Source organism: Aspergillus udagawae (assembly GCF_001078395.1).
Source record: "Aspergillus udagawae IFM 46973 DNA, scaffold_4, whole genome shotgun sequence".
Lineage (NCBI taxonomy): Eukaryota > Fungi > Ascomycota > Eurotiomycetes > Eurotiales > Aspergillaceae > Aspergillus > Aspergillus udagawae.
This window is the reverse complement of record NW_025091267.1, coordinates 2,069,646-2,094,200: the sequence shown is the minus strand read 5'-3', so window position 1 is coordinate 2,094,200 and position 24,555 is coordinate 2,069,646. Positions and strand designations below refer to the sequence as shown.

Genomic DNA, 24,555 nt, shown 5'->3' with positions numbered 1-24,555 from the left:
ATTCTTTCGCAGACAAGAAACACAAACAGAAAAAGTGTACACTGACCCACTCGCCTGGCTCCCTGCTATGATGGTATAGACGATCATGATGATGATAATGCCGATTGGAAAGCAACCACGAAAACCAAGCCGACCACGGTTTAAACAGGCAAAACAGAATGAAAGGGAAAATAAGGTAACCAGACTCTTCACTGGTTCTGTGTATCGGACAAGCTCATTCAATCCACTGTATGTGTTTTTGGGTTGGTCGTAATATTTGCTGTATGTCCCCTGTTCTCTTTTTGATAAACGTAAATAGAAACCGAAGACGGTGAAAGGAAAATGCATAGCCCGCATGCAAGGTAGACGGACACTGAACCACAGAGACAACTAAAAGGCGCAAATGACAATCCGAGGGAGATATAGTCAACTCCAAGGGACATGGCCAAGGTTAGAAACGTCAACATGTCGAAGAATCAAATGCAACAAACCGACGCAGATGTCGTATGCAATTATGCAAATCCCGCAAGTAATCCACGGATAGACTTTCAAGACTGCCAAAGGCCGCAGTCGGACTTTGTAAACGCCGACCAGTGAACGGGAAAATAGAAGACGAGCGAAGACAATTGCAAACTCAGAAAAGAGGAAGGCGACGCAATATACCTCCCGGGTCAGTTGAGCTGGAGCAATCCGCAAATATGAAGACAACGTCGAGGATACCGCCTCTTTTATACAGAAATGATAGCTCCCCCAAACATGCAAACCGCGGCAGCAATTTCGCTTTAATCGACGAGCCAAACAGTTCGGAAATTCTTCGTAGGTGCTGTACAGGTGCCGGATGGTGGTATAAATGCTCGGTGACGGGTCAATTAGAGATTGCCCACAGAAAGAACGCCGCGGCCCAGGTTGACTCAGAGATCAAAGTTCATAATACTAGCTTGGAGAGAGGTTGAGGAACTTCGAAGCAAAAGTGAGAGATCATTTTGCCTTGCTCATCCGCCTTTCCTCAACGACTCATCCGCGGGCAAAGGCTCAGCACCCGCATGGAAGCTCGATCGGGGCTCCATTGGCTTGGCATTCTTTTTCTGCTTTTTCTTGGTCGTCTGCCATCCATTGCTTCCATGATTGCTAACCGAATCATGAGTCGGCGCATTAATACCGTTGGGCTTCCGGGGCGCATGGGCAATATGCCGTTCTTTGCTATCCCCCGGCCCAGACGAGATGTTGTGTGGACCGTCGTGACGGTTCTTAGGCTTCGTCTTGTGGGTAGCGGCGTTCAATTTGCCAGACGAATCCGCAATATTCGAGCGACGTTTGCCAATCGCTGACGGCCCATTCGGGTCTGCTGCCGGCGACGCTCCGGATGGAGGCAATCCTCTTTCTAGGCCAGATTGCTTGGAGCGGGAGCCATCCTGATCCGATATCTCATGGCGCGGCTGAACCTCTTTGAACCTTTCTGGGCTAGACCTGGGTGAGGTGTCGGTGACATTCTCTCCATTGGAAACATGGAGATTTTGCAACCTGCTCGAGAGTAAACCAGGCTTCCCGTGGTGCCCATTAACCCAGACGTCAGTTGCATTTCCTGACTTGGGCGTATCGATCGCCTGCCTGGTAAAGTACGCTGATTCATCGATCTCGACAGAGCTATTGTCCTGGTAGTCCTGGGAAAGGGAGTCGGAGATGCTGGCCGGGGTGTCCGTGTTGCGATCGTCGGACGCAGAAGTACAGTGGCTCATAGTGGCGTACTGATCATAAGCCTCTCCGGAAACCGAAGTGCGCTGTTCACTCAAAGGCACCGAGCCGTCCACTATCAGAGGGCCGTTCCGGTCGTGAGAGGCCACTGGTCGAGGAGTGGCTCTCTGATATGATGACACGGACTTAACAGAGGGCGCAAAACTGCTCTCAGGCGGCGAGCCAAAGGCCTCATTTGTAGGTATCGTGGACATGTATTCCTGCGGGGCTCCAACAAAGGGCAGAATGCTGCCATTCTGCAGTGCCAGACCTACCGGGGCTGACAAGGGCGATAGCATGGCATTCTGATGATACATTTGCAATTGCGGAGAAGTGGCCAAATAGTACCCCATGTACTCAGACGGTCGGTTTTCATCCAGATACGGTGTACGGGACACGTTAGGAAGACTGCTAGGCATAAAGGAATTCTCGTCTTCGCTCTGAGTCCCCTCCGGGGGAGATACAGAATTGTTGCGCTGTTTTGGGAGATGGGAATTGTCGACAGGCTGAGCGACGGAATACAACGGAGCAAAGCTCGGAAGAACTGGGGAGTTCGCCGGCCGCGCCGGCTGTGACTGTGCCCTGAGTGATCGACCAGGAGAGCCATTCGCTATGGACTGGCGGCGCGGTGTACGTCGGAGCTCGGGGGAAGCGGTTGCGGCAGAGGGCGACGGGGGATTCGTGCTACTTCCCTGCACGGGAGTGACAGCGACCGGAAGATAGGTGGAATTATTGTACGCGTGCGGACGTAGGTTCGCGCTGAGAGGCGGATGAGTCCCGGACCTAGACCGAGACCCATCATCTACACTCGACTCAGGCTGCGGCTGTTGCTGCTGAGGGATGGGGAACTGTATGAACGGCTGGCGGATGAGCACTGGAGGGGGCCTCCCTGTGAGTAGCGCCTGGTTTTGCAATTGCAATCGCAATTCCTGCTCCTGTGCTTGCAGGATTTGGATTTGCTGATAAAGGTGATCATGCAACAGGTACTGTGCGTGCTGCGCCTGTAGAGATAATTCCGTAGCACTCATGCCAGGATTTAGCTGGCGGAAACCGTTGGGCTTGTTCGGTGTATTCGATGAACGGCGGCCTCCGGAATGGCCTCCGCGTGTATAGTGATTCGGATGGCGGCCTCCACGACCTCCACGGCTGCCCCGGGAAGGATGCGGCGGAGCCGTCAAGGTAGGTCGTGGTTGGGGAGGCGGTCGCTCCCATGATCGCTCTTCCTCCGGCGGGTATTCATACTGCTCACAGCAATCCTCGAGGTTGCCCTCGGACACTGCCTTGAAAGCCCTACGCAACTCCATATGGACGCCTCGAAATGACGTGTCATCCGCTGTATTGCCCAGATTCCTCGACGTGTTAAATGGCTCTTCGACGCAGAGACGATTGTTCTGGAGAAGGTGCCACCCCTTCTCCTCTTTCGATATCAACTTGCCTTCCCGTACGGATATCACGTACTTCTCATAGTCGAGCTCATGGCCATAATACCTGAAGAATTGGAAGAGCAGCTCCCCGAGCGTCTGCTTGTTTTTTCGCCCATACCCCACGAGAGAGCTAAGATCATCGTCGAATGAGCAAACTAAGCCATCTGTTGTCACTCGTTTCTTATGAGGTCGTGCCTGGAGACTCGGGAGCACGGGAGGTTCCCGTGTTTGGAGGAAATTGATAATCAGGCAGATCCAGGTATAGGAACTTAATGTGCCTCCGAGTCCTACAGCAGAATCGTTACCACGAGATGTCACGAGGATACCTGCTCAGAACGGGGCAAATCTTACCAGCATCGTTAAGAATCCTCCGTTTTGTCCAGTGTTTGATGATCATGGCCAAAGGCCGAACACGCTCGTCGATTTCGACATACGTTCGCACCATGCGCGTATTTTCCAATGCCAAAGTGTTGTTGACATTCATATCACACGCAAGACGTAGCTCCGGATCCCAGATCTTCACGATTGGGACTTTCGCATGTGAAACACAAACGACCCTTTCCATTCCATCTGCGGGCATTGTCAGTGAATGGTGGCAACGAACATCAACCTGAATCCCCTTACGTTTTGCGAGAACTTCAGCGAGCAGACACACGTGTTCCAGCTCTTTATATGTCGTTGTTATACATATGTCCACTGCTACAGGTCAGTCCTCAAGAATTTCCAAAAGCGCACCATGACCACTCACCGTCTGAATCGCTTGAGCAGAGCTTATTCCCAGACGACCCAAAGACATGAACTTTAATATCGTGACCTGGCCACTGATCATTGAAGAGTTTCTCCAGCTTTCGAACCAGCTGACGCCGTCGGTCGTCGCTCTCCGCGGACGGTAATAAACGATCGTATACCTCCAACATATCCTTAGTCAGTCTCTTCTCGTCCTCTGCTTCAAGCCGCTCTTTGAGACCTTCCTTTTCCTCCGGTAACAGATCAGCACCTATTGTATAAGGCATCCTCCGTCGGAAAAAGGCCATTGCTGTTTCATATTTGCAACCTGCGAACGGTTTTCGTAACGACGGAGGAAGGTGTATTGACTCGGAATGGGTCGAGCGTGGCGAAGTGCTTCCGTGAGGGGGGGAAGGCGTCCTCGAGCGGAATGAAAGATTGCGCGTATGTTGATATGGGGTGGAAGGGAGGGAATTCGACTGTTGTGAGGTTAAGGGAGGACGAGAATTTGCCTCTGTAGAGGTATCGGTGGACAAGTTCCACGGCATGGTGGAAGGCTTTCCCAACGCTATCGGAGACTTTCCACCTGTGGTCGAGGAGAATTTAGCATTCTCATTGGTATCTGAGATCATATAGATACTACTCCAACGTCGTCGAGCAACGTTGGCTCCAAAAGCAGATTTGAGGGGGCCGTTGTTGATCGAATTGGACGCCTAGTGTGCGAACCTCTTCCCGCAACTCCGGTCCGATTCAACTTCGAGCCGAATCTGCAACCAGAAGCAAGCCACCCAGCGAGTACTATGCGATTGCTGATTCTTCCCAATGGCGATTCGTGTTCGGCAGACGGTACACGAATCTATGAAGAAGGCGAACAACCCAGGGGGGGACAGAAAGTCCCAACGCGGAGACCGACAGGCGAGCCGAGTTAGCAAACTCGGATTTTTCGCTGCGCTTCCGATGAACGACGAACAATGCGTATCCGTTGGTGACGATATACCTCCTGGCAAAAGATTTCCAAGCAGACGATGAGCCGAAAATTCAACAGGATGCGAACGGGAGCAAACGAGTTGGTGTTCCTTTGCGGTCAATCGGGAATGTCGGGGCTCGATGACTGCGCATCGATCGTCTAAATAGGTAGAGGAGCTTTTTTAAGGGGAGAGCGAACCACGCTTAACCAGGAAGTACGCGCTCTCCAAATGACCACACAACTTAGAACAAGAAAAAAAAAAGGTATTGTACAGAAAAAAGCGAATCCTCTTGGTATCAAGTAAAGGACCAGCCTGAACGGGTTTTTTTTGTTCCTGATCGGGGGTACTGCGGGTTTCGCACACGTTGCTGAGGATTCGACGGGGAAGGGCAGCGCGCGGGAGGGGAATGAGGTGGTGAGCCTGAACCAGGGGGCATTCAACTCAGCGTACGGCGGTAAGTCAAGGCCAGTGGCACAGCCGACAATGGACTGTGGGGGGAGTCGATAGATTCCACCAATTTCATTCAGGTGCAGATAACAGTCCAAAATGGCAATTTCAAGAAGGGAAAAATGAAAAAGAAATGAGAGGAAACTGGAGACAGGATAAAGAGAAATATCGGGAGTTTCAGAAAGAAAGGGACAACGGAACGTGGTGCTGTAGTGATGGGAAACACTTGTTTGTTCGGATTCAATCTCAAATGGATAGATGGCAGGGTGTCCCTCAATCCTGTTAAGGAGTAGACAGATCCTATAGTCTGCTCTCTGATTATGGCAGGTGCATGGGGGTGTCTGGGAGACTGAAGGGTCTTGAAGAATAATAAGGCAGGTATTGACTAGCTCTTGCTTCAATGGACGTTTTGTTATTATTGTTTCCCTTTATCATTATTGAACCCACATCCACACATCTGCCTGAGGCAGTTAATTACTCCCCCGATATCAGGGGTTATTTCGATCCTCAGTGCATAGAAGTGTAGTTCAGCTTATATTCTCATGTCTAAGTAGCCTTGGAGTCTCTGTCTGAAGGTTAACACCACAAAGGTACTATAAGTTCGAGACACGACAGAATTTCCACGTCGCGAAAACCATCAGCCTCAAGATATTACAGGTGGTCTGCCCCTCAATGCTACTACTGTGAATAAGTTATTAATCAATAAGGTACTCCAAGATCAAGATAAGGCCAGAGGTGATTTATTATTCAAGATTCCCTCGCTGTCTTTGATCTTGTTCTTTGTTTACGTTGGGAGACAACATCCTGGCTGGTTCAACTTTCCACTATCAATAGTACCTTAGTATACGAGGCCACTGTCCAATATTGATCATCCCATCTCCTTTCTGCCCTGCGATTCTCGGACATCAGCACAGACTAGCCACATTCCTCGAGGACCTGTCTCGGCCCCTGCTCCGGATGTGTCTAGGGTTGCGGGCACGTGTTACCGTTGCTCTACCTTAGGGTCTTTGGTCTTGACCGATGACAAGCGCCAACGGGCACACGGTGATGCTCATCCTCTGCAATGACATCCAGCATCCTCTTTTGCCTTGCATTGTACATGAAGATCGTTCCAATCATCTTCTTATTGTCCTTGAATTCCCTTTCAATGTCTGATTGAGTGATAATGATTCCGCCGGGACAAATTTGCAATGTATCAGATAGATACTCCATGAAAAACATTGGCGTTCCAGACAATGTATCTCGGGTCATGCCTGTATCTTCATCAGCCTCCATTCAAACGCTCCAGAAGGACCGAAACTGCCCATAATTCCTATCGAGCCATGAAGGGAGGACCAGTTAACCCGATCCAGCAACGGAGCCAAATGCGGGAGCATGACTTCGGCGAAGGACAAAGGAGGCTTTGAAGCCACAGAAAACGATCCGATAATTGGCTTGGGAATTGGTAACTGCCTTTACGTAGACTCTAACGTGGAATGGATCCCGGCCTCGAGGAAGACTTGTTGGAGAGGTAATATGCAAGAGTTAGAATCCACGCCATATGTTTCTAGAAGGTCGGTAGAGCGGTTCGCCTTGGCTATGGGCTAAGTGTAGTCGATGAGACAAGAAGATATTTAGAGTTGATAGCGCCTGAATTGAGTACTCGAGACTGGGGACCGGTGTTTGTCACTGGAAGTTGGCTCCTAACAAACAAATAAGCCTGCTGTATCAACTTGAGAAGATCGCCTCAATGAAAATGGATAGCAGTCCTTACTTATTTTGATTTTTTGGAATAAACATTATGAGGTAACCAGCAATAGAATATTAACGCACACATAGTCTGACATTTAGGCACAGTCTACACTCTATCTACACTCTACCTGGTATAGAAGAGACCTACGTCATTCCAACTCCAGTCAGTCTTTTGAAGAGTCAGGTGTGAAAATGCGATAGATCAGTCCGCCAATGACAAGAAGCCAAGAATGCACTCATTTTGAGCGGTCGTAGAGACGACTGAATGCAAAGGAAAACATGGGGCTTCTCACCTACATACCTACCTTAGGTTACTCCATAGTGATTGAATGCTCAGACGATCCAAATGTAGTCGCAAGGGTCCGAGTGCCATCCGGGATCAAATTGCCCCACCATCCTCTCTTTGGCAGTCAAAAGGTGCATCTACTGCTTACAAGTCTAATGCTCTGAACTAATGATATTTGCATGCCGTATGGGTTAGAGAGTTAAGGTTTGCTGCTGTTGTAAGAATACGTCGAATGCAGAGTCTGAAAGTTGGACATCTGCAGTGTGATTTAGGAGTAGTAGTTACAGATGGTGTACATGTTGGGCTGATCAATACCAAGAAGAAACAAGGTGGGATAGCCACCTATCACTGAACCGGGTGCAAGCTTGAACCGATATGGTTAGGTGATGGCTATTTCCCCAGAGTGCAATTATCCTTCTGAGAAATAAGGGGATACCTGTTCATAGTTATGAGCGAAGACCATGTTGATGTCTGTCGCCTAGGATGGCTATAAAAGACGAGCTATTTGCTTGTGACCGTCAAGGTTCAAGGCTTGATATGCACCATGTAAGGACTAGACAACAGCTAATCAGGTTGAGCTGCAGACGAGGATATCGAGAACAGAGAGGTAAGTATCTTTAATGATTCATTTCAGTCATAGTAAACGGATTGAGATGGCGCGGTTGGAGGCTGGGATCTGAGATATGCTCTATTTAATCCCCACGAGGTCTGAGCCGAGTGCTGGAGTCAGTTAATCAGCATTGTGTGAAAATGTCAAGTTGCCAAGGTATTGTCATTTGCCGGAAAATTTGGCTTATGACCTTGTCGTTGCCAGGCCTTGATTTGCTTTGCTTTTAACAGAGGGGAGCAGGGGACCAATGAGTGATTATGAGAGACAAGCTGGTAGTATTTTAATATGCACTATGAGACCATGGCTGAGGATTGCTGGATAAAGCCACTGTACAGTCACTGTACCGAAGCTCTCAATCATCTGACAGAAAGAAATGGAGTGTATCACATTATCTAAGAAACTTCCAGCACATAACTATTAGACTGAAGTCTGATGAGTAATAACGCCGACGCAGCACGAAGGAGAAGATAGTAATAGATAGATACCAGATATCAAAATTCAGTCACCGAGCTCATAGCCGTAAAATGTAAATCATTAAGGGACTCATATGTCTCCAAATATCCATAGATAGCCCAGGAGGATTGAAACTGAGTGTGGGACAACTCCATAGTGCGGTGGATGGGCCGGCGCTAAAGTGTGCAAATTAAGGACAAGACACTCACAAAATTTCCGGTTACCGGCAGGCCTGGAAGAGTCACAGTGGTGAAGATGCAATGGTTTTCATTCACTGAGGAATTATGGCTGTAATTCAATGTATACTGTAGTATCTAGTTCAGCTGATCTGACAATGTATTAGCACAAAGAGAAGAGTATATCAGCAGGCAATATTCTATTCCAGAAAACCTGCACATTAAGCTAGTAGTACTACTCTTGAGTAGAACGATGTATTTAAATTGGGGACCCCTGGTGCTATGTACTAACTAGATATAGCACTGTGATTACGATGCTACAGAGTACGTACCTAGGTACTATCCGTGCCATACGCACCCTCACCACCAGTGGTGAGGGTGCGTATGGCACGGATACGGAGTACCTACTCCGATACCAAGATAGATACAATGAGGTTGTACCTGTGTCTTTTGCCTTCATGATATAAATCGATGTGACCATGAAAGTTTACACGGCACATTAAGTTGAGGATCTCCTTCTTAGATGGATTACCTCTCTAATGATGTGGGATGAGAAATGAGAATTCCGTCAAGGGTAAAAGCTAGGACGGAAGCCGGGAAGAAGCGATTCCAAACGACCCGGCCGCTCACTCCATCACCAACCACAAGTAGGCAAATTAGGCCGGATGTCCACCACTCTCTTTTTTTTTCCCCCCTTCGCATGTCATCTGTGCAATTTTTTTTTTTTTCCCTTTCTCCAAAGGTCAACTGCAAGTCACAGCAGGTAAAATCACTCAAGGTCGAGGAATAGCGTCACTTCTTCAATGTAAGTATATTTGACATGCATAAGTATTTTTTCTGAGCAATATTAGATAATGTGCTGTAGTTATAATTGTAGTTCTGTCATGCGCTTGATGTACGTAAGGTTATTATTTATTATTATCATTTCTAACCCTCACTGAAAACTGTTGCCGGTCAAGAAAATCAAAATTCCTAAGTACTCCGAAGTAACTCTTGTGCAGCAAAGGAAAAATAATCCAATCCCACGCTTTCTCTTCGCTTCTCTCCTTTCCTCTCCTGTCTGGTCTTGTCCGATTGTCCCCTCCTCGCTCTCCCCTCCCCTCAGTGTCTCTCGGGCCTTACTACCTTAGGTACTCTCTCTCTTGTCTGACATTATTATTGTCCGGCCCCATCTTCTCTACTTTCTCTCCCCTTTCCCTCTTCCCTCTCCTCTCACCTTCCTCCATCAATCCTCTCCATTCCTTTGGAACATCCCCCCCCACACACACGCCAGACTCATTTGTCTGTCGGGTCTCAAGGGCGAAAAGTCGTTGTTTGATCGCATTCTGCCTCGTTCACTCGTGGTAGAGCCGCCTGGAACTCTTTAGAGAGGGCAATCACTCCTTTTGTAAGTCAATTCGGAACTATATTTCCAATATCATTGATTTCTCACTCCCCCACTCCAACACCTGTTTGTGAAGAGGAAGAGGGAAACAAAATTATGAAAATGGGGAAATTGAATTTATCCACATGCCTGTCGATTTATTCGCGCTTTTTCTACCCAATTTGAATACGACATGATATGGCGACTGGAATGTGTGGTGTCTGCCGATCGTTGGGGATATGAGGAACTTTTTTCCAGAGCCAAAAAAAAAGGGTTTCTCGGCTGCGCAGAGTCAACTTTTGGGATACGCCAGGAATAAGTCGGTCGATGTCATCGTTGCTCGCCATCCTCGCTTTTCCCTCGATCGCGCGGACACTCGACAATTCCAGTTTTCCTTGCGCTTTCTGTTGCTCCGTGTCGACCGATGGGTGCAATTCTTTCTTGATTTACTTTGGGGGCTCACGCTTACCTATCACTACATTCAAATAGATCTCTCGTGGTTCCTCCGAGCAGATTAACTCCCCTCGCCGCCGCCGCCGTCGCCCTCGCCGTCAAGGAAACCCAGTCGCGATTCCTTCTGTTCAATATGGCGTACTATGAGCCTCAGGGTTGGCAAGCACCTACTGCGCGCCAGGCCTCGTGGGAGCATCCCGTTCAGCCCCCATCGCGGTCAGGTATGCTCAGCGCTTATCCGTCCTTCTCGTCGACGAAGATTGCTTACGGTGGTATCCTCAGGATCGAGCTCAGTCTCTCAACGGGATGACATGCCGGCTTTCTCATCACAATTTGACGGTACGGTTCTGAGTCCTCCTACATCAATACCCCTTTGCCCCTTCAGCAGCGAAACCTCATGCGCGTCCCAAAAAATGTCGAATCTCTCCCCGATACACTGATTGGAGCCGTGGCGGGGACGCTTAGACTGTGCGGTCAATGCTCTTAAGAACTCATCGCTAATGGTCTGCAATAGAGGTCGATCGTGCGATCGATAATCTCGTCAAGAGCGGGAAGCTGTGGACAGCTCCCCGACGAGATTCGATGCCCATGGCGATGGGCCGGCCTTACCCTGAGTACGGTATGCTAGCCTTTTAAACCGCCTCTGGCGCGCGATAACTCCTAACACCAGAATTCAGATCCGCGTGTGACGGGAGCCATGGCCCAGCGTCACCATTCGATCAGCGAGTTCGGCAACCCTAACGCCCCGGGATACTATGCAGCCCAGCGTTTCCAGAGTCGCCCCAACGAGGTAGAGCAGATGATGCAGGCAAAGCGTCGGATGGCAGCACAACGCGAGCGGGAGCTCCGCAACTATCATCAGGAGCAACAGTACAACCGAAGTACGTGGTAGCATCTGTCTTTTTGGATATCTTTCCCCTTGTTTACTTGATATTCCCCATGATTCAATATTCACATTCATGTAATCGCTGTTTTGTATGATACTTTGGGCTTTTGACCTCTTTCCTGAACATGAGTTTTAATATTTCTTCTCCCTAAAGGCCTGCTTGCCGAAATGTCTGGAAACAAATCCGATCGCTCGCTCAGCCCGGCCGCTGTGAGTGAGGAGGGCCGTCGAGAACTTCTAGCACGCCAGCATAGGGCTCTTTACGGAAACGAAAGCCCGGCCTTCTTCCCGCCCAACACCTTCGACGACGATAACTCCCGGCCCGCGAGTCAAGCAGGCGGTACTCCGTCATCCGCTGCCGGTGTACGTGGCGCGTCTCCTCGTGGGATTGGCCCTTTCGGCATCTCGCAGACTCCAGTGCAGGGCAACACCGACAATGTCGCTCAAGTTACTGCTGGCGCAGCCTCTCTCCAGTCCCCCTCTCGCGCTAACAGCACTTCATCCCCGAACGCCGGCATGAACCCTGTTTTCGGAAAATTCGACGGCTCTGACCAGCCCCCGACCTCGACTTCCTCGCCTGGTAGGGCCGACTCGCCCTCCTCGAGGCAGGCACCCGTCAAACCCAACGCTGGCGCGATTGGTTCCGTGGGCCCGATCGGTTCTCGCCCTGTCCAGCAGTCAGGCCCTTCCCAGATCTCCAATCCTGCTCTTAGCAAGCGCTCCACGACCCCCTTGCCGTCCCCTCTTGGCTTTGGCTTCACTTCCAGTGACGGAGTCGCCTCTGGAGCGAGCAACGACCGTACGGCCTCTTCTGCCTCAAATCCTGTCGCCTCTACCTCCGCCACAACCGCCGGCGCCAAGGAATCCTCCGGGAGTGTCGGTCTGGGCTGGGGCAATGGCAGCGGTGTATGGGGCTCCAAGGGTGGCCTAGGCGTCCAGGCTTCCGTTTGGGGTTAAGTCGCATGACTGTATCAAAAGCTTCTAGCCATGCATTTGTTCGACATCTGTTCAGTGGTATCGTGGCGTTCTTAGGTTGGTTTCCCTTTTTTTTTTATGTCCTATTTATTTTCTCGAAATATTGGGACAGAGCATGGTACATATTCGGAAGAAGTGGCTGGAGCAACTCTTGTCTAGCGCTCACTTCGTTCAATCCATATGTGGACAGTTAATTTGGTACATGGTTTGTTTACTGACTAAGGGACTTGGTTGGCCTGTTGGTTTCGGGAGTCGGTATATCCCCGTTTGATTGTGTTTGCATCCTGTGGTCTTCAGTCTGTTACCATGACCTCTTTTTGTTTGTGATTTGCCTCCATTTGGTGTTGCATATGTCTCCTTCCCCATTGATTCATCTTGTTTTGGGTCTCCGCAGTTCTTGGGACGGGGAGTGAATTTGCATGTTTGTGGGTGTATTCCATGGGACTCTTATCTCGGCTCTTATTACGGGGGGTTTCCAGGTGTTCCATTCCATTGTCGGGTTTCGGTTGCGAGTTTGGTCGAGGTTTGATCTTTTTAATTTCAAATAACTGGGGTGGGGGGGTTACCTAATGGCCTAATTCTTTGTTGTCTACCCGTTTCTTTGGGCTTCTCGGCTTGGGCCTTCGGAAAAGGGATGGTGTGAAGCTGGCCAGTCTGTCTTTAGGAAAATGTTTACGGGAGTAGGTTCTGAATGTAATGTTTCCTGGCAATGTTTGTGTTTCTTATGTACCCGTCTTCGTTGCATTGGAACTTTCTACCTACTTCATTGAGTTATCCATTCTGAGCCACAAACGACCTACATCCTCACTGTTTATGCAAAAGAGGTTGTTGATGCACTTTTGAGGAGTGGCCTCGTTCATGCTAGATCTAATAAAATGAGCATGGTAAAAGTTCAGAACTCAAGGAGTACTCAATCTCCAGTGGAGAGTAGATCTATTCTAGTGTGAGACTATGTATTAAGTAGGATCATGCACACGGAATGAGACCAAAGGAAACTTTTGCGCCGACGAAAATGCCCATGTCTCAGGGCATCGTTATGTGCACGGAATTGGACGGGAACAAACAACAACATTCTCGTAAAGCCATGATCAAACGGCATTCGAGTGACGCTCATCAATCGCAGCCGCAGTGCGGTCATCATGGTGGGCATCATCAGCATTAGCATTATGATTATTGTTAGAAGCCAAAGTAGCGCGGACAGAGTCGATCTTCGCCTTCGCCGTGAAGAGCCCCGCAAAGCCACGTTCCTGGTTCTTGCCGAGCCAGGGCTTGCGGGATTCGCCCAGGACTCGCTTTCCGAGGAAGTAGATGAGCTGGCCGACAATGATGAGGACGAATGCGATCGGGTACATCCAATGGATGTGGTAGTGGAAGACCTCGATGCCGATGCAGACGCCCCAGAAATTCATGGTCAGCAAGGAGATGTTGAAAAAGGCCGCGGACGACAGGCGGAACAAGAGAGGGGCCATGCAGTAGAAGAAAGCGAGACAGAGGGTGTATCCGGTGAAATAGCTACCGACTCTGCTGTTCCAGACAGCGATCTGGAAAGAGTGACGGTCGAAAATACCGGCCTGGACGCCGTTGATGATCATACCGAAGAAGGCCATCTGACCAAGCACTTCGTACACGGGGCGGCTGCTGACGAAGTATTCCTCTCCGGTGTTGGTGAGACCGTAGAAGCTCGCACCCAACAACGCAAAGAGGTCACCTTTGATCTGGTTGCCGCTGGAAATATCGCCTCCGTTTGAGCCCGTGATATGATCGGATGCAATCAAGACACCCATCCCACCGATACAGATCAAAATACCGAGAATCTGTGTAATATGATACCGCACGCGCAAGAAGAGGAAAGAGATAAAAACGACGACGGCGATGGCCCAGAAGTTGATCAACTGGGCGCTAAGCATTGTCGTATAACGGTATGCCAGCACAATGAAGTAATTGCCCTCGACATCACAAAAAGCCAAGATAATGTCTGTTTCAAATCATACAAGTCAGCATTGATGTTGCACTACACAGCAACGGTCTAATCACAGTGACTGAAGGAAGTAGAAAGAAGAGGGCTATCTCACATTTCCAGCCGTCACGCCACATCAAGCGGAGCCAGCCCTTGAAACCATAACGGTAAATTGTGTAAGGTGTAAATATGAGGTTGAGCAAAACGTAATTGAAGAAAGACTGAAAAGCCGGAATCGAGGTACCCTCCTGACTAAGAAGGGTGCTGAAAGTACTTGTGGCAGTATTTGTTATGGCCAGCACTTGCCTATAAGTCTAGTGTCAGAGGTTTGTCGCGAATTCGCAGGCACTTGCAATGAGTCTTACCCAAGTATCAGCGTGATATAGAACTCCTTTGTTGTAAAGTACGCCCAGAATCCCCTCTTTTGCGTATCGATACGATCCGCAACGGCTTCAGAGCCAGAGTCTTCCTCCCGCGTATTCTCGTTGACAATCACTGGATCGTTCTGCTTGGGAGGCTCGAAGTATGGAGACGTGATGACGTCAGGAGACGCAGACGTGGTCTGCACTCCCACAGGGTGTTTGGTATCCGACATTGCGAGTCTGAACTGTATTTACAAAAAGCAGGCTTAGACACAGCAGATGCTCGTTAAGACAAGAAACTTGAATGATGCGATCAAGAGAGTTGCAGAAGAAGCAGGGTTGTTAATGGAGGGAGCTTTTTGACCTGAACGAACGCAAAACTCCCAGAAGTCGCTCGCCTTGGGTCGTAAGAGGAGGCCTCTACTCAGAAGAGTTGAAGACAAAGTCTGCACAGGACTGAAGAGGAGAAAATCAGAAACCTGCGCCGAGGAAAAAGAAAAGTGGGCAGAGGTGAAGCGGAGTCGACTTTTCCTAATGCGGTAATTTTCACTACGGGAACGCCGTCAATATTCGATAAGAAAGGTCTCGACCTCGTGTGGGCTATGAACCAATCAGACAGCGTCCTACTGGCACCTTGCATCTGTTTATGTCAGCAGGTGGGCAGGTTCTGCCCAAGGCCACCCCTGCAAAAGCCAATCATCATAAGGCGGCAACCGATTCCACAGCTGCTAAGCATACTAAATGACGGCCCTAAGACATTTTGATGATGGGGCATGGACGATAAGGTTAGCAGAACGCTCAGACCCATCAGATGGAGGTGGACTGGGGGTGGTACTTGAAGAGGATGTCAATCCAGCAATGCAGATTGCGGAGTTGTCGAATTATTGCCTGCAGTATCAGCAAGGATGTAATTGCTGTGAAAAGCCACCGTCAATTTGACGACTGTTTCATGTACCCTGTCGAGCTGTTAGCAAAGGCGAACATCGGTTATCGCCGCACCTGTCCAGACTTTCTAGTTATAGTCACTTGACTTGATATATCTGCCTGAGGCATGAATTTAGCCCAAGTTTCTTACTGTGCTCCAGAGAGATATACGGAAGTAGATCATGTTTTAATTCAGGTGACTGAAGGGACATATCGAACGATATGTCCCAAAATACAAAGAGGGCGTGATCTTTTGACGAAAATGTCAGTTGAAACTCTTTGGGTATAATATACGCAAAGAGAAGCTTCGGCAGCCTGCACGACCCTCGTCAATGACTGTCGGCAATTAGGAGTCCATCCTGCTCAGGCACTTGACTCCCTAAATCTCATGAAGCCATGTGACTGTGTTGGATTGGCTCGTCGAAGTTAGGTATCTCGTCCAAGATGGTACATGCCCATCGTCGGTATGGCAGAACAGATGCACATCAGATATCGGGAATGCGATTACATGTGGCATCCTTACTAAGGATGGAGCATTCGTGAAGAGTTTGAACGTCGAACTTACGTACCATGGATAACGTGGGGAAAGGGTGTACCTATTAGTCTATTACCCTATGGTTTCCAGGAACTTTAAGTCACCTCGCAAGTCACAAGGAAAGAACGCCCATTAAGCTTCTTTCCTTCCGAGCCCTCTACCTTAGGCGGCCCCAAGCCTGACCCATCCCCCCTGTAGAGCTTCTTCTAGAGCTTCTTTTAGTGAGGTCGACTTGATTACCCTTAAAGCCTTGTTTCAGATGAATCGATCGTACATTTTACTACTCGCTCGTACTACCCCTGAGGCACTGACTCGCTCAGATGTCCTAGTTGTGACTACCATGACACGTTTGACCGATCCTCCGGTACCTGAGAACTGCATCTATTAGATAGAAGGATTCGTAGTAGTTTATGTGTTTTCATGATCATCTTAATTCCTTGGATTTATTTTTAGTATTAGTGACATCTTCGGCTCCTAGATAAATGATAGAACACCTCCTTACTACAAGAAATGACAGGAGAGAGACCCCTGTTATTGACGTGAGGGCACGTCATCCCAACCAAACCTTTTTTTTTACCTCCCTGTGCCCGCTCTCTTGCAGATCCCTATATGGTATCTACCTATCTTTCTGTCTAGTTACCTTGCGTTCCCGCATCCGAACCAAGTAGGATTCCAGAAGGCTTCAGCCAGCTTTATCCACCTATTGTCCACTGCTCGTTCATCGTGTACTTCAGAGTAGCACTTCATCGGCTTCACTACCTTACCTTAAGGCCTGACTTCCTACCACCGCTATTCAGCGGAAATCTCACTGGTTCGCGGCACGAGGAGATAAGAGCCCGCCTTAGTATTCTCAGTCTCTACGGTCGCGTGTCTGTCGCTTTTCTGCGCGCTCGCCGAACCCAAAGTGAGAAGTGGAAGAAAAAATCCCAGCGTCCGCCGACCGCTGCCGAGGCCGTCAGGTGGTCCGTCCCCAACTCAGGATCATCATCATCCGCAGCACAGCATCAAACATCGTTATCGTCGCCTGTTGATATCATTTCCGATCCTTATTTCCCCCTCAGAAATAATACTCTTTCTGTCGCTCGTCCACGCGCAGTCCTCGTTCAACCCTGGACAAGGCAGCGGCTGCCCTTTCTTTCCACTCCCCCGTGGCGGTTCTCGCGCCGGTACACTCGTTTCTTTGAGTTGTTCCGGTTTGAAGAGACGCCACCTCTCCTTTCTGCCACACCATGGCGTCGGACTTACAACCACCCAACGATCGTAAGCGGGTCAAGGTCTACGAGCTGAGGGATAATGACTGGTTTGACCGAGGGACTGGGTTCTGTATGGGACAGATTCTCGACGTAAGTCTCTGTTGCCGCTTTCCCAGTCAGCGCAAAGACGTCGCCCATTGTCGGCGCGAAAGCTGCGGTTGACCTCGCGCTGAAGATTTTCATTTTTCTATGACTAACATGGCATCTACGCTCTGTAGGATGAACCGCGAATATTCGTTCAGTCGGAGGATGAGCCCGATCGGGTGCTCCTCGAGACGAGAATCACGAAGGACGATGGCTATCAGAAGCAGCAAGGTCAACCTGCCTCGCGGCCCTCATCATATCGCATCATGAACCGAGAATTCAGAGGCTAACGCTTGTGCGCTCCGAACAGAGACCCTTATCGTATGGACAGAGCCTAATGGAACGGACATGGCATTGAGTTTTCAGGAAGCGGACGGCTGCGCGGCTATATGGTAAGGCGTTCTGTCGACGCCCACCTCTCAGCTTTGTCGCTGACAAGTTACCAAGGAATTTTGTGAATAATGTCCAACAACACCTACACAGCTTGGCAGCAGCAGGTTAGTTGATATCCGTCCCCGTTGCTTCCAGGTCATCGTGGCAGATCCCTGTGTGACCGGTAGAACTGATTACGTCCGTTACTAGACGATGCCTTATCCGACGACCTCGAGAGCTATCAGTCAATCATGCTACCTCCGCCTGAGCTTGGGAATCTTCCGGAAATCGATCACATCATGAGGGCAGCCAGCGTCACTCAAGCCGGTCGCGACGCGCTGTCAAAATTTGTCATTAGAGACGAGTATATTCCGAAACTAATACCTTTAGTCACTGTCGCAGAGGATCTAGAGAGCCTTCCGGATTTGCATCGACTTTGCAACATAATGAAATCGCTTATTCTCCTCAATGACAACACTATTATTGAGACAGTCGTTACCGATGATATTATTCTGGGAGTGGTCGGGGCATTGGAATGTGTGTGATAATCGGCCCCTCTGTCTTAGTCGTTTCTCGCGGGAGGTATATGGCTAATTCATCTCAGACGATCCCGAATTTCCTACCCACAAAGCCAATCATCGTCAATATCTCGCAGATCAGAGCCGTTACAAGGAAGTCGTTCCCATAAAGGATCCCATCATTCGCCGCAAGATCCGCTACACATGGCGCCTACAATACCTGAAAGATGTTGTGTTGGCTCGAATACTGGATGACCCGACATTCTCTGTCCTCAACTCTCTGATTTTCTTCAATCAGGTGGAGATAGTGAATCACATTCAGTCGAATGGACCCTTCTTGAAAGAACTCTTCTCGGTTTTTGACCCTCGGAATACAGATTTGAAGCGCAAAGATGATGCTGTGCAATTCCTTCACCAGTGCGCTGGAATCGCGAAGAATCTACAGGCTCCCGCGCGCGCCAATCTGTTTGCGAACTTCATCAATCACGGCCTTTTCGCCGTCATTGCCTTTGCCATCAAACATCTTAACCCAGCCATGCGCACTACAGGAGTCGATCTCCTTGTAGCTCTGCTTGATCACGATCCAATCATGATGCGCGGATATATGCTCAAGGCCGTCAACGAAAAGAAAACACCCCTTACCGATACTCTGATCGATCTCCTGCATGCCGAATCTGACCTTGGTGTGAAGAATCAGCTCGCAGATGCGATCAAAGTTCTATTGGATCCTCAAATTCCTTTGCAGGATGCCATGGGTCGGGCTGGTCCCGAATATTTCTCGAAATTTCGTCCTAATATTCTCTCGGATGCGTTCATGCAGAATCACTTTGATGAATCCGCTAGAAGACTCTTTCTTCCCCTCAGACGGCTTGAGAATCGCGCCGACTGTAAGTACTGCGTGCATTGATTGGCCATTATGCTCGAACGATACTAACTGCTACAACGACTTCGCAGTTAACGATCTCACGTTTCAAGAAGTAGCCCTATATTCACATCTGGTTGATATCCTCACATTCTTCGTCCGTCAACATCTCTATCGAAGCCGTAATGTCATTCATAACGAGGGCCTTGCGCCCCGAATCGCCCAGTTACTTGGAGTTCCTCAGAAACACCTCAAATTAAGTGAGTCCATATCCCAATCCTGCAGGCTTTACTTCGGATCTCTGACGTCGTGCCCCGTCAGCCGCTTTGAAGTTCTTCCGCACCTTGGTCAGCCTGCAAGACACATTCTATCAGGCGTTAATGACGCACAACAACACTTTTGGGCTGATCCTAGACATTGTCTACGAAACCATGCCTCGCGACAACCTCCTCAACTCAGCATGCCTTGAGCTCTTTGAGTTCATCAAACGAGAGAATATCAAACCCATTGTTCTTCACATTGTTGAAAAATACCGTGAGAAGATCAAGGATATCACTTATGTTGACACCTTTCAGAATCTGATTCTGCGCTACGAGCAGATGCAAGGCTATGGAGCAGAGGCGGACTCAACTCTTTTTTCACAAGAAGAGGAAGCGCGAAAATTACAGGCGAATGGCCAACGCTGGCAAGGGGTCAAGGAGATGGATGCTGCTGAAGAGGAATACTTCAACACATCCGATGACGAAGATGAGGTAAGATGCGCCCAGTAGTACAGAAATCTTCCACTCGCTGACTTCTAATTCTCAGTGGCAGCAAGAGAATCGTGTTCATGGTGCTGTCGTTGTCAACGCGCAGAATGGTGCAGCTTCGCCAGTAGTGAAACCCTTGGTTGATTATCCAGACGATGATGAAGATGAGAATGCCATGGACACAAAGCCGGAAGCCGACGAATTCCAGGCGCAGCCAACACCACAGGAAGAGGATGCGACTGCCGATATCTCGTTGGAGACGCAGTCTACTCCGGTTTCTCTAAGCAAGACTCCTCCGGAACGCCTATCAGAGAAGCGTCGGCGCGAAGAGGAGGATGACGATGAATTGGTCAAGCTAACCTCAGGGCCAAAAAGGAGGAGCTCTACGAGCAGCAGCTCTGGCAGTGCAGGTCTTCTACGGAGAAAGCGAGGCATGTCAATTGGGACTCTTTCTACTGCCGAAAAGGGATCAACTCAGAATGTTTCGGGTGGTTTGGGTGGCGCAGCGCCTAAACGAATCGCTATCAACCTCGGTCCCGCAGTCAAGCCAGCTACATCAGAAACTGAGTCGAACGATTCGACCTCAAGTCATACGAGCAATGAGAAAGAAAACCTAGTTGACAGGGTGAAAGAAGAGGCTTGATGACTTCTTCTCTTGTTCTCATGTTCGGCTGCTATTATCGTGTGAGCAATATTCGACCTGAATACTGCTCTTGTGCTTGTTCAGGCTACGGGATCATTCTCTCTGTTTGACTTCAAGTGTCCTCGCCTTAGAGATACCAGATGATGCGATCATCATTTTGCGCTTTTTGACCTTCAAAAACCAACATCTGACTGTGACGGTCTGTTGTATCGTTTTGATCCCATTTTACACATTCTTCCAGTTCTGGTATTCTTAGACGTTGTGTATCAACTTTTTTGTTGATGTTGATGGTTTCTGGCTTTTCATACCACAGCCTCTTCTCGCAATCATGTCTTTCCGATATGAGTCGATCTATTATATCCCCTTCGCTTGCCTGTTTGATATCACGGTGTTGCATTCTACATTTTGTTTGTTTCATACGTGGTGTGCTGGTTGATTTTGTCCATGGCTGGCGAACAAGGGGCTTGAAAATCGGAATTACTATATCAGCACCTGCAATGCTGTTGCATTAGCGCGATTTAGGATTTTATCGAAATCCAGATGTTTTGGGTTTCTTTTCATCTACATTTGGGGTTCTTTACAGCATTGGTACTGGGAGGGGAATAGGGCTGGATGGAACGAGCCGCAATGACCCTCTGTATGTTTGGAATGAGAAGCGGCAGCAAGAGGTCTTTCCATCTATGTACCTCGTCTCGCTTCATTCCACAACTAGGAATTATCCTAGAGGACGATTAATGGACGAACTATTGCACAAGTCGGTGCTTATTTTCTGGGAAAATATTGACTGCATATATCTGTCTGCGCAATGATCATATATATATCTTCGATCCTGATCATTTTCTTACCAAGCCAAAATCGCCAATGAGGATAGTGTAGCATCATGTTGTATGGCCGAAGACATCGATACTGGCTAGTCCCTTATGATCGACTCACCATATGCCGACCGATGTTGTGAATGTAGAATCCCAGAATCACTGATACTGAGGCGGAAATGGTTAATGGGCTGCTCGCAGTCGGCCATCCACTTAAAGCAAGGCCTCGAACTGAGTGTAGCCAAGCTTAGTTTGGTTCTGGCTTGAATCAATGGACCCATGATGCTTATCTGGGTCATTATGGATGCTCATTGCAAATTGTCAATTGGAACGTTGTCATCCTCAAATCGGATTTCAAATGGTTCAGTGGATACGTCCTAAAGCCGAGGAACACCATCTATCTACAGCATTGAAGTCAACCGCGACTATTCCGCATTCATCAATTCAATAGCGCAGTTAAATATCTCATGCTTCGCCGGTATATCGCCTCGCAAATATACCGCCCAACAATCCGGAAGATGTCAACATCACCCCAGCCGCGCATCACGCCCGACACGTTTCTGCACACAGTTTCCCTGCGGAAGAGCAGGCCGGGTTCCACCCCGTCTTCGTTCCGGGTCACCATTTTCATGATCTCAGGGAATCCGGGGCTAATCGGATACTACCATATCTTCCTGTCGCTTCTTGCTGACAAACTGGGTTCGCGCGGCGCGCAGATTCAGAGCAGTAGCCATGCATCTGAGTTTCAGATCTATGGACATAGCCTGGGTGGGTTCGAGCTCGACCAGCCCGAGAATCTAGAGGCGGGGAAGCGCTTGTTTGATCTTGAGGACCAGATCTGCTATGTCCAGGGGAAGCTTGATGGGTTCCTTGCGGGCGCGGAGACTAAGCAGAAGGTTATTCTTGTTGGTCATTCGGTGGGCTCTTATATCGCCATGGAAATTCTGAGGAGACATCGGGAGAGGTCAGATGCTAAAGCTGGAGCTGGAGCTGATAAGGCCGATTTCGATATCGTTGGCGGGATCATGCTCTTCCCTACTGTCGTGGATATCGCCAAGTCGCCTTCTGGGCAGAAGTTGACGGTGAGTTTCTCCCCTGGTTTACGGTGTAGTTGCTACAGTACTGATTCGAGGCAGCAATTGCTCTACTTTATACCTCAGCTGGCGCTAGTCGTTGGCTTTCTGGCCCGGGTTCTGGCAACGTTACTTCCAGGCGCTCTGCTGCGTGGTCTAATCAAGAATGTTATGGGGTCGCCACCGGATAGTGCGGTTGGGACAACCGCGGCGTTTATCAAGAGCAAACGTGGCGTTAGACAAGCTCTGTTCGTTCCCGTTCCCATTTCCCGTTCATTGCATATTAGTGTTGGGAGAGCTTCTAACGGGTGCAGACACATGGCCGCTGACGAGATGCGGACCATCACCTCGGACAAATGGAGCGATGATGTCTGGGGTGTGTCGACAGCCAACGAGCCGCTAACTCGATTGTTCTTCTACTTTGGGCGAAATGACCATTGGGTTGCGGAGCGGACGAGGGATGAGATTATTGAGCTTCGAGGGCGTATAGAAGGTGGGCCGACGATGTCGGTTTGCGAGCTTGGGCTGCCGCATGCGTTTTGCTTAAGTGAGTGGTTTGCTACTTCTCTGGCTATGGGTATAGGCTAGGTACTGACAAAGGATCCTACAGGACATAATGATATTATGGCGGAGAAGGTGGCTGATATGATTATGGATATTGTGTCGGCTTGAGACGGTCAAAGGCGGTGCTTCGAGGTGCAGAACTATTGTCTGGCTTGATGACTCTAATATAGACCAAGACGAGTGATGAGCAAGCGGGCTTTGCCTGTATCTGATACACGAGCATGGACTCATATCAGGGATCATGTCTATCATTTCCAGCAGCATGGCTTCGAGCCATGCGGACCTTGAGGAAAGGTCCGTTGCATGTACATACCCATACGAGATAACACATTGCATGCCATCAACTTTGGGATGACGGAATAAGCAGAGGTCAAAGATACTCCAGTTTGGCCTCTGTCACAATTACCACCAAAGCGAACAGTGAAGACACTTGGGTATCTCTATAAACAAACTCTATCACTCTGGCAGATTTGCCGCGTAACGACATCAGGGGAAAGCAGAACGATAGATACGTATCCCGAAATGAGGCCTAAGAGTTCCCCTGGTAGGGCAGTCCTGCTCTTCTGAACAAATCCCCCAGAACATCCTGTCGAGGTTGCGGTTCCGCCGCCGGCGTCTCCATCGGTGTCTGCTGCCATTGCTGTTGACCAATATTGTGCGCCTTAACACTCCATTCATCGTCCTGTGCTCTCTGTTGGCCAAAGAGGTCCTTCAAGGAGATCTGACGGCCCATAGGAACACTCGAGTACATTTCATCCATGGAGCCAGCCTCAGCGGCAGCAGCAGCAACATGAAGGCCGTTCTGACGCGCTGCATCTAGTCGCTCATGGGCGATCTTCAGACTCTGGCCTGCATGAACGGCGCACTCTCGGATCATATGGGCGTTGATTGTGCGTGTTTCGGCTGTCGAGTTTGGCGGTGGCTCGGAGAAGATCCAGAGGCCGTAGATACGGACGTCGGCGGGATTTGCATTCTTCTGGGCACCATTGTAGTCATTATTGTTGTTCATGCCTTGGGTTGTATCCATGTCATAGTCGGATTTGATGATGACATATTCCTCCGTAAGCTCCACGTTGTCTCCGTCCGTCAACAGAATATCAAAGTTGTTGAGGCCGCGTCGGTTCAGCACAAAGACGCTGTATCGTTCCTCCCCTAGCTTTCCTTGAGATAGTTGACAGACAAATAGTGAGCCCTCCACGCCGCTTTTTTCCCACTGTCGGGAGGTCGGGTTGAACAAGTAAACCACTGCGTATGGAGCGAGAGACAGAATCGAGTTCACAGAGGGGTTATGGCGGCGGAGGACAGAGAGGTTCAGCTCCTCGTTGGAGCGTAACGGCGGGGGAGGCATGTGCTGTTCTTGCTGTTGTTGCGTGTCGGAAAAGTAGTTTGGGTAGTCGGATTCATAGTCGGAGGGTTGCGTGCCATGGTGATTGTGACGATGATTGTTGCCATTGCCATTGTTCAATCGTCGGGGTTTGCGGGTCGTCATTGTGAGAATATGTGTAGTGGAGGGAAATACTCATACAGTTGTCCCCTGTTGACTCGTAGTAATAGAGGACTGAGAATATATCACTTCAAGATATGGCTGGAGGAAGGGGTGGAAGTAGCTAAACGAGAAGATTGGTGGATGCGGAATATC

At 49.3% G+C, this 24,555-nt stretch overlaps 6 protein-coding genes across 6 annotated transcripts; 3 read left to right on the top strand and 3 right to left on the bottom strand.

Annotated features, from left to right (window-relative positions):
* Positions 1-971: 971 nt before the first annotated feature.
* Positions 972-4,408, bottom strand: Aud_006114 (PAP/25A associated domain family; the record flags this gene model as incomplete). Its single annotated transcript, XM_043291021.1, has 4 exons — positions 972-3,421; positions 3,486-3,704; positions 3,759-3,830; positions 3,883-4,408. The coding sequence occupies 4 exons, from the start codon at positions 4,406-4,408 to the stop codon at positions 972-974; spliced, it is 3,267 nt and encodes a 1,088-aa protein (XP_043146956.1).
* Positions 4,409-10,480: 6,072 nt separating this feature from the next.
* Positions 10,481-12,190, top strand: Aud_006113 (uncharacterized protein; the record flags this gene model as incomplete). Its single annotated transcript, XM_043291020.1, has 5 exons — positions 10,481-10,568; positions 10,630-10,686; positions 10,862-10,966; positions 11,025-11,228; positions 11,388-12,190. 5 exons carry the CDS (start codon positions 10,481-10,483, stop codon positions 12,188-12,190), a joined length of 1,257 nt encoding a protein of 418 aa, XP_043146955.1.
* Positions 12,191-13,296: 1,106 nt separating this feature from the next.
* On the bottom strand, positions 13,297-14,760 carry Aud_006112 (DUF914 domain membrane protein; the record flags this gene model as incomplete). Its single annotated transcript, XM_043291019.1, has 3 exons — positions 13,297-14,183; positions 14,281-14,471; positions 14,531-14,760. The coding sequence occupies 3 exons, from the start codon at positions 14,758-14,760 to the stop codon at positions 13,297-13,299; spliced, it is 1,308 nt and encodes a 435-aa protein (XP_043146954.1).
* Positions 14,761-17,215: 2,455 nt separating this feature from the next.
* On the top strand, positions 17,216-20,467 carry Aud_006111 (SMEK family protein; the record flags this gene model as incomplete). Its single annotated transcript, XM_043291018.1, has 9 exons — positions 17,216-17,329; positions 17,458-17,554; positions 17,634-17,715; positions 17,771-17,820; positions 17,906-18,232; positions 18,300-19,100; positions 19,168-19,335; positions 19,397-19,827; positions 19,883-20,467. The coding sequence occupies 9 exons, from the start codon at positions 17,216-17,218 to the stop codon at positions 20,465-20,467; spliced, it is 2,655 nt and encodes an 884-aa protein (XP_043146953.1).
* A 1,279-nt stretch (positions 20,468-21,746) lies between these two features.
* Aud_006110 (bifunctional triacylglycerol lipase/ester hydrolase) lies at positions 21,747-23,024 on the top strand (the record flags this gene model as incomplete). The annotated part of the gene is made up of 4 exons (XM_043291017.1): positions 21,747-22,361; positions 22,416-22,600; positions 22,667-22,899; positions 22,963-23,024. The coding sequence occupies 4 exons, from the start codon at positions 21,747-21,749 to the stop codon at positions 23,022-23,024; spliced, it is 1,095 nt and encodes a 364-aa protein (XP_043146952.1).
* Positions 23,025-23,445: 421 nt separating this feature from the next.
* Positions 23,446-24,405, bottom strand: Aud_006109 (Dcp1 family protein; the record flags this gene model as incomplete). Its single annotated transcript, XM_043291016.1, has 1 exon — positions 23,446-24,405. One exon carries the CDS (start codon positions 24,403-24,405, stop codon positions 23,446-23,448), a length of 960 nt encoding a protein of 319 aa, XP_043146951.1.
* Positions 24,406-24,555: the final 150 nt, after the last annotated feature.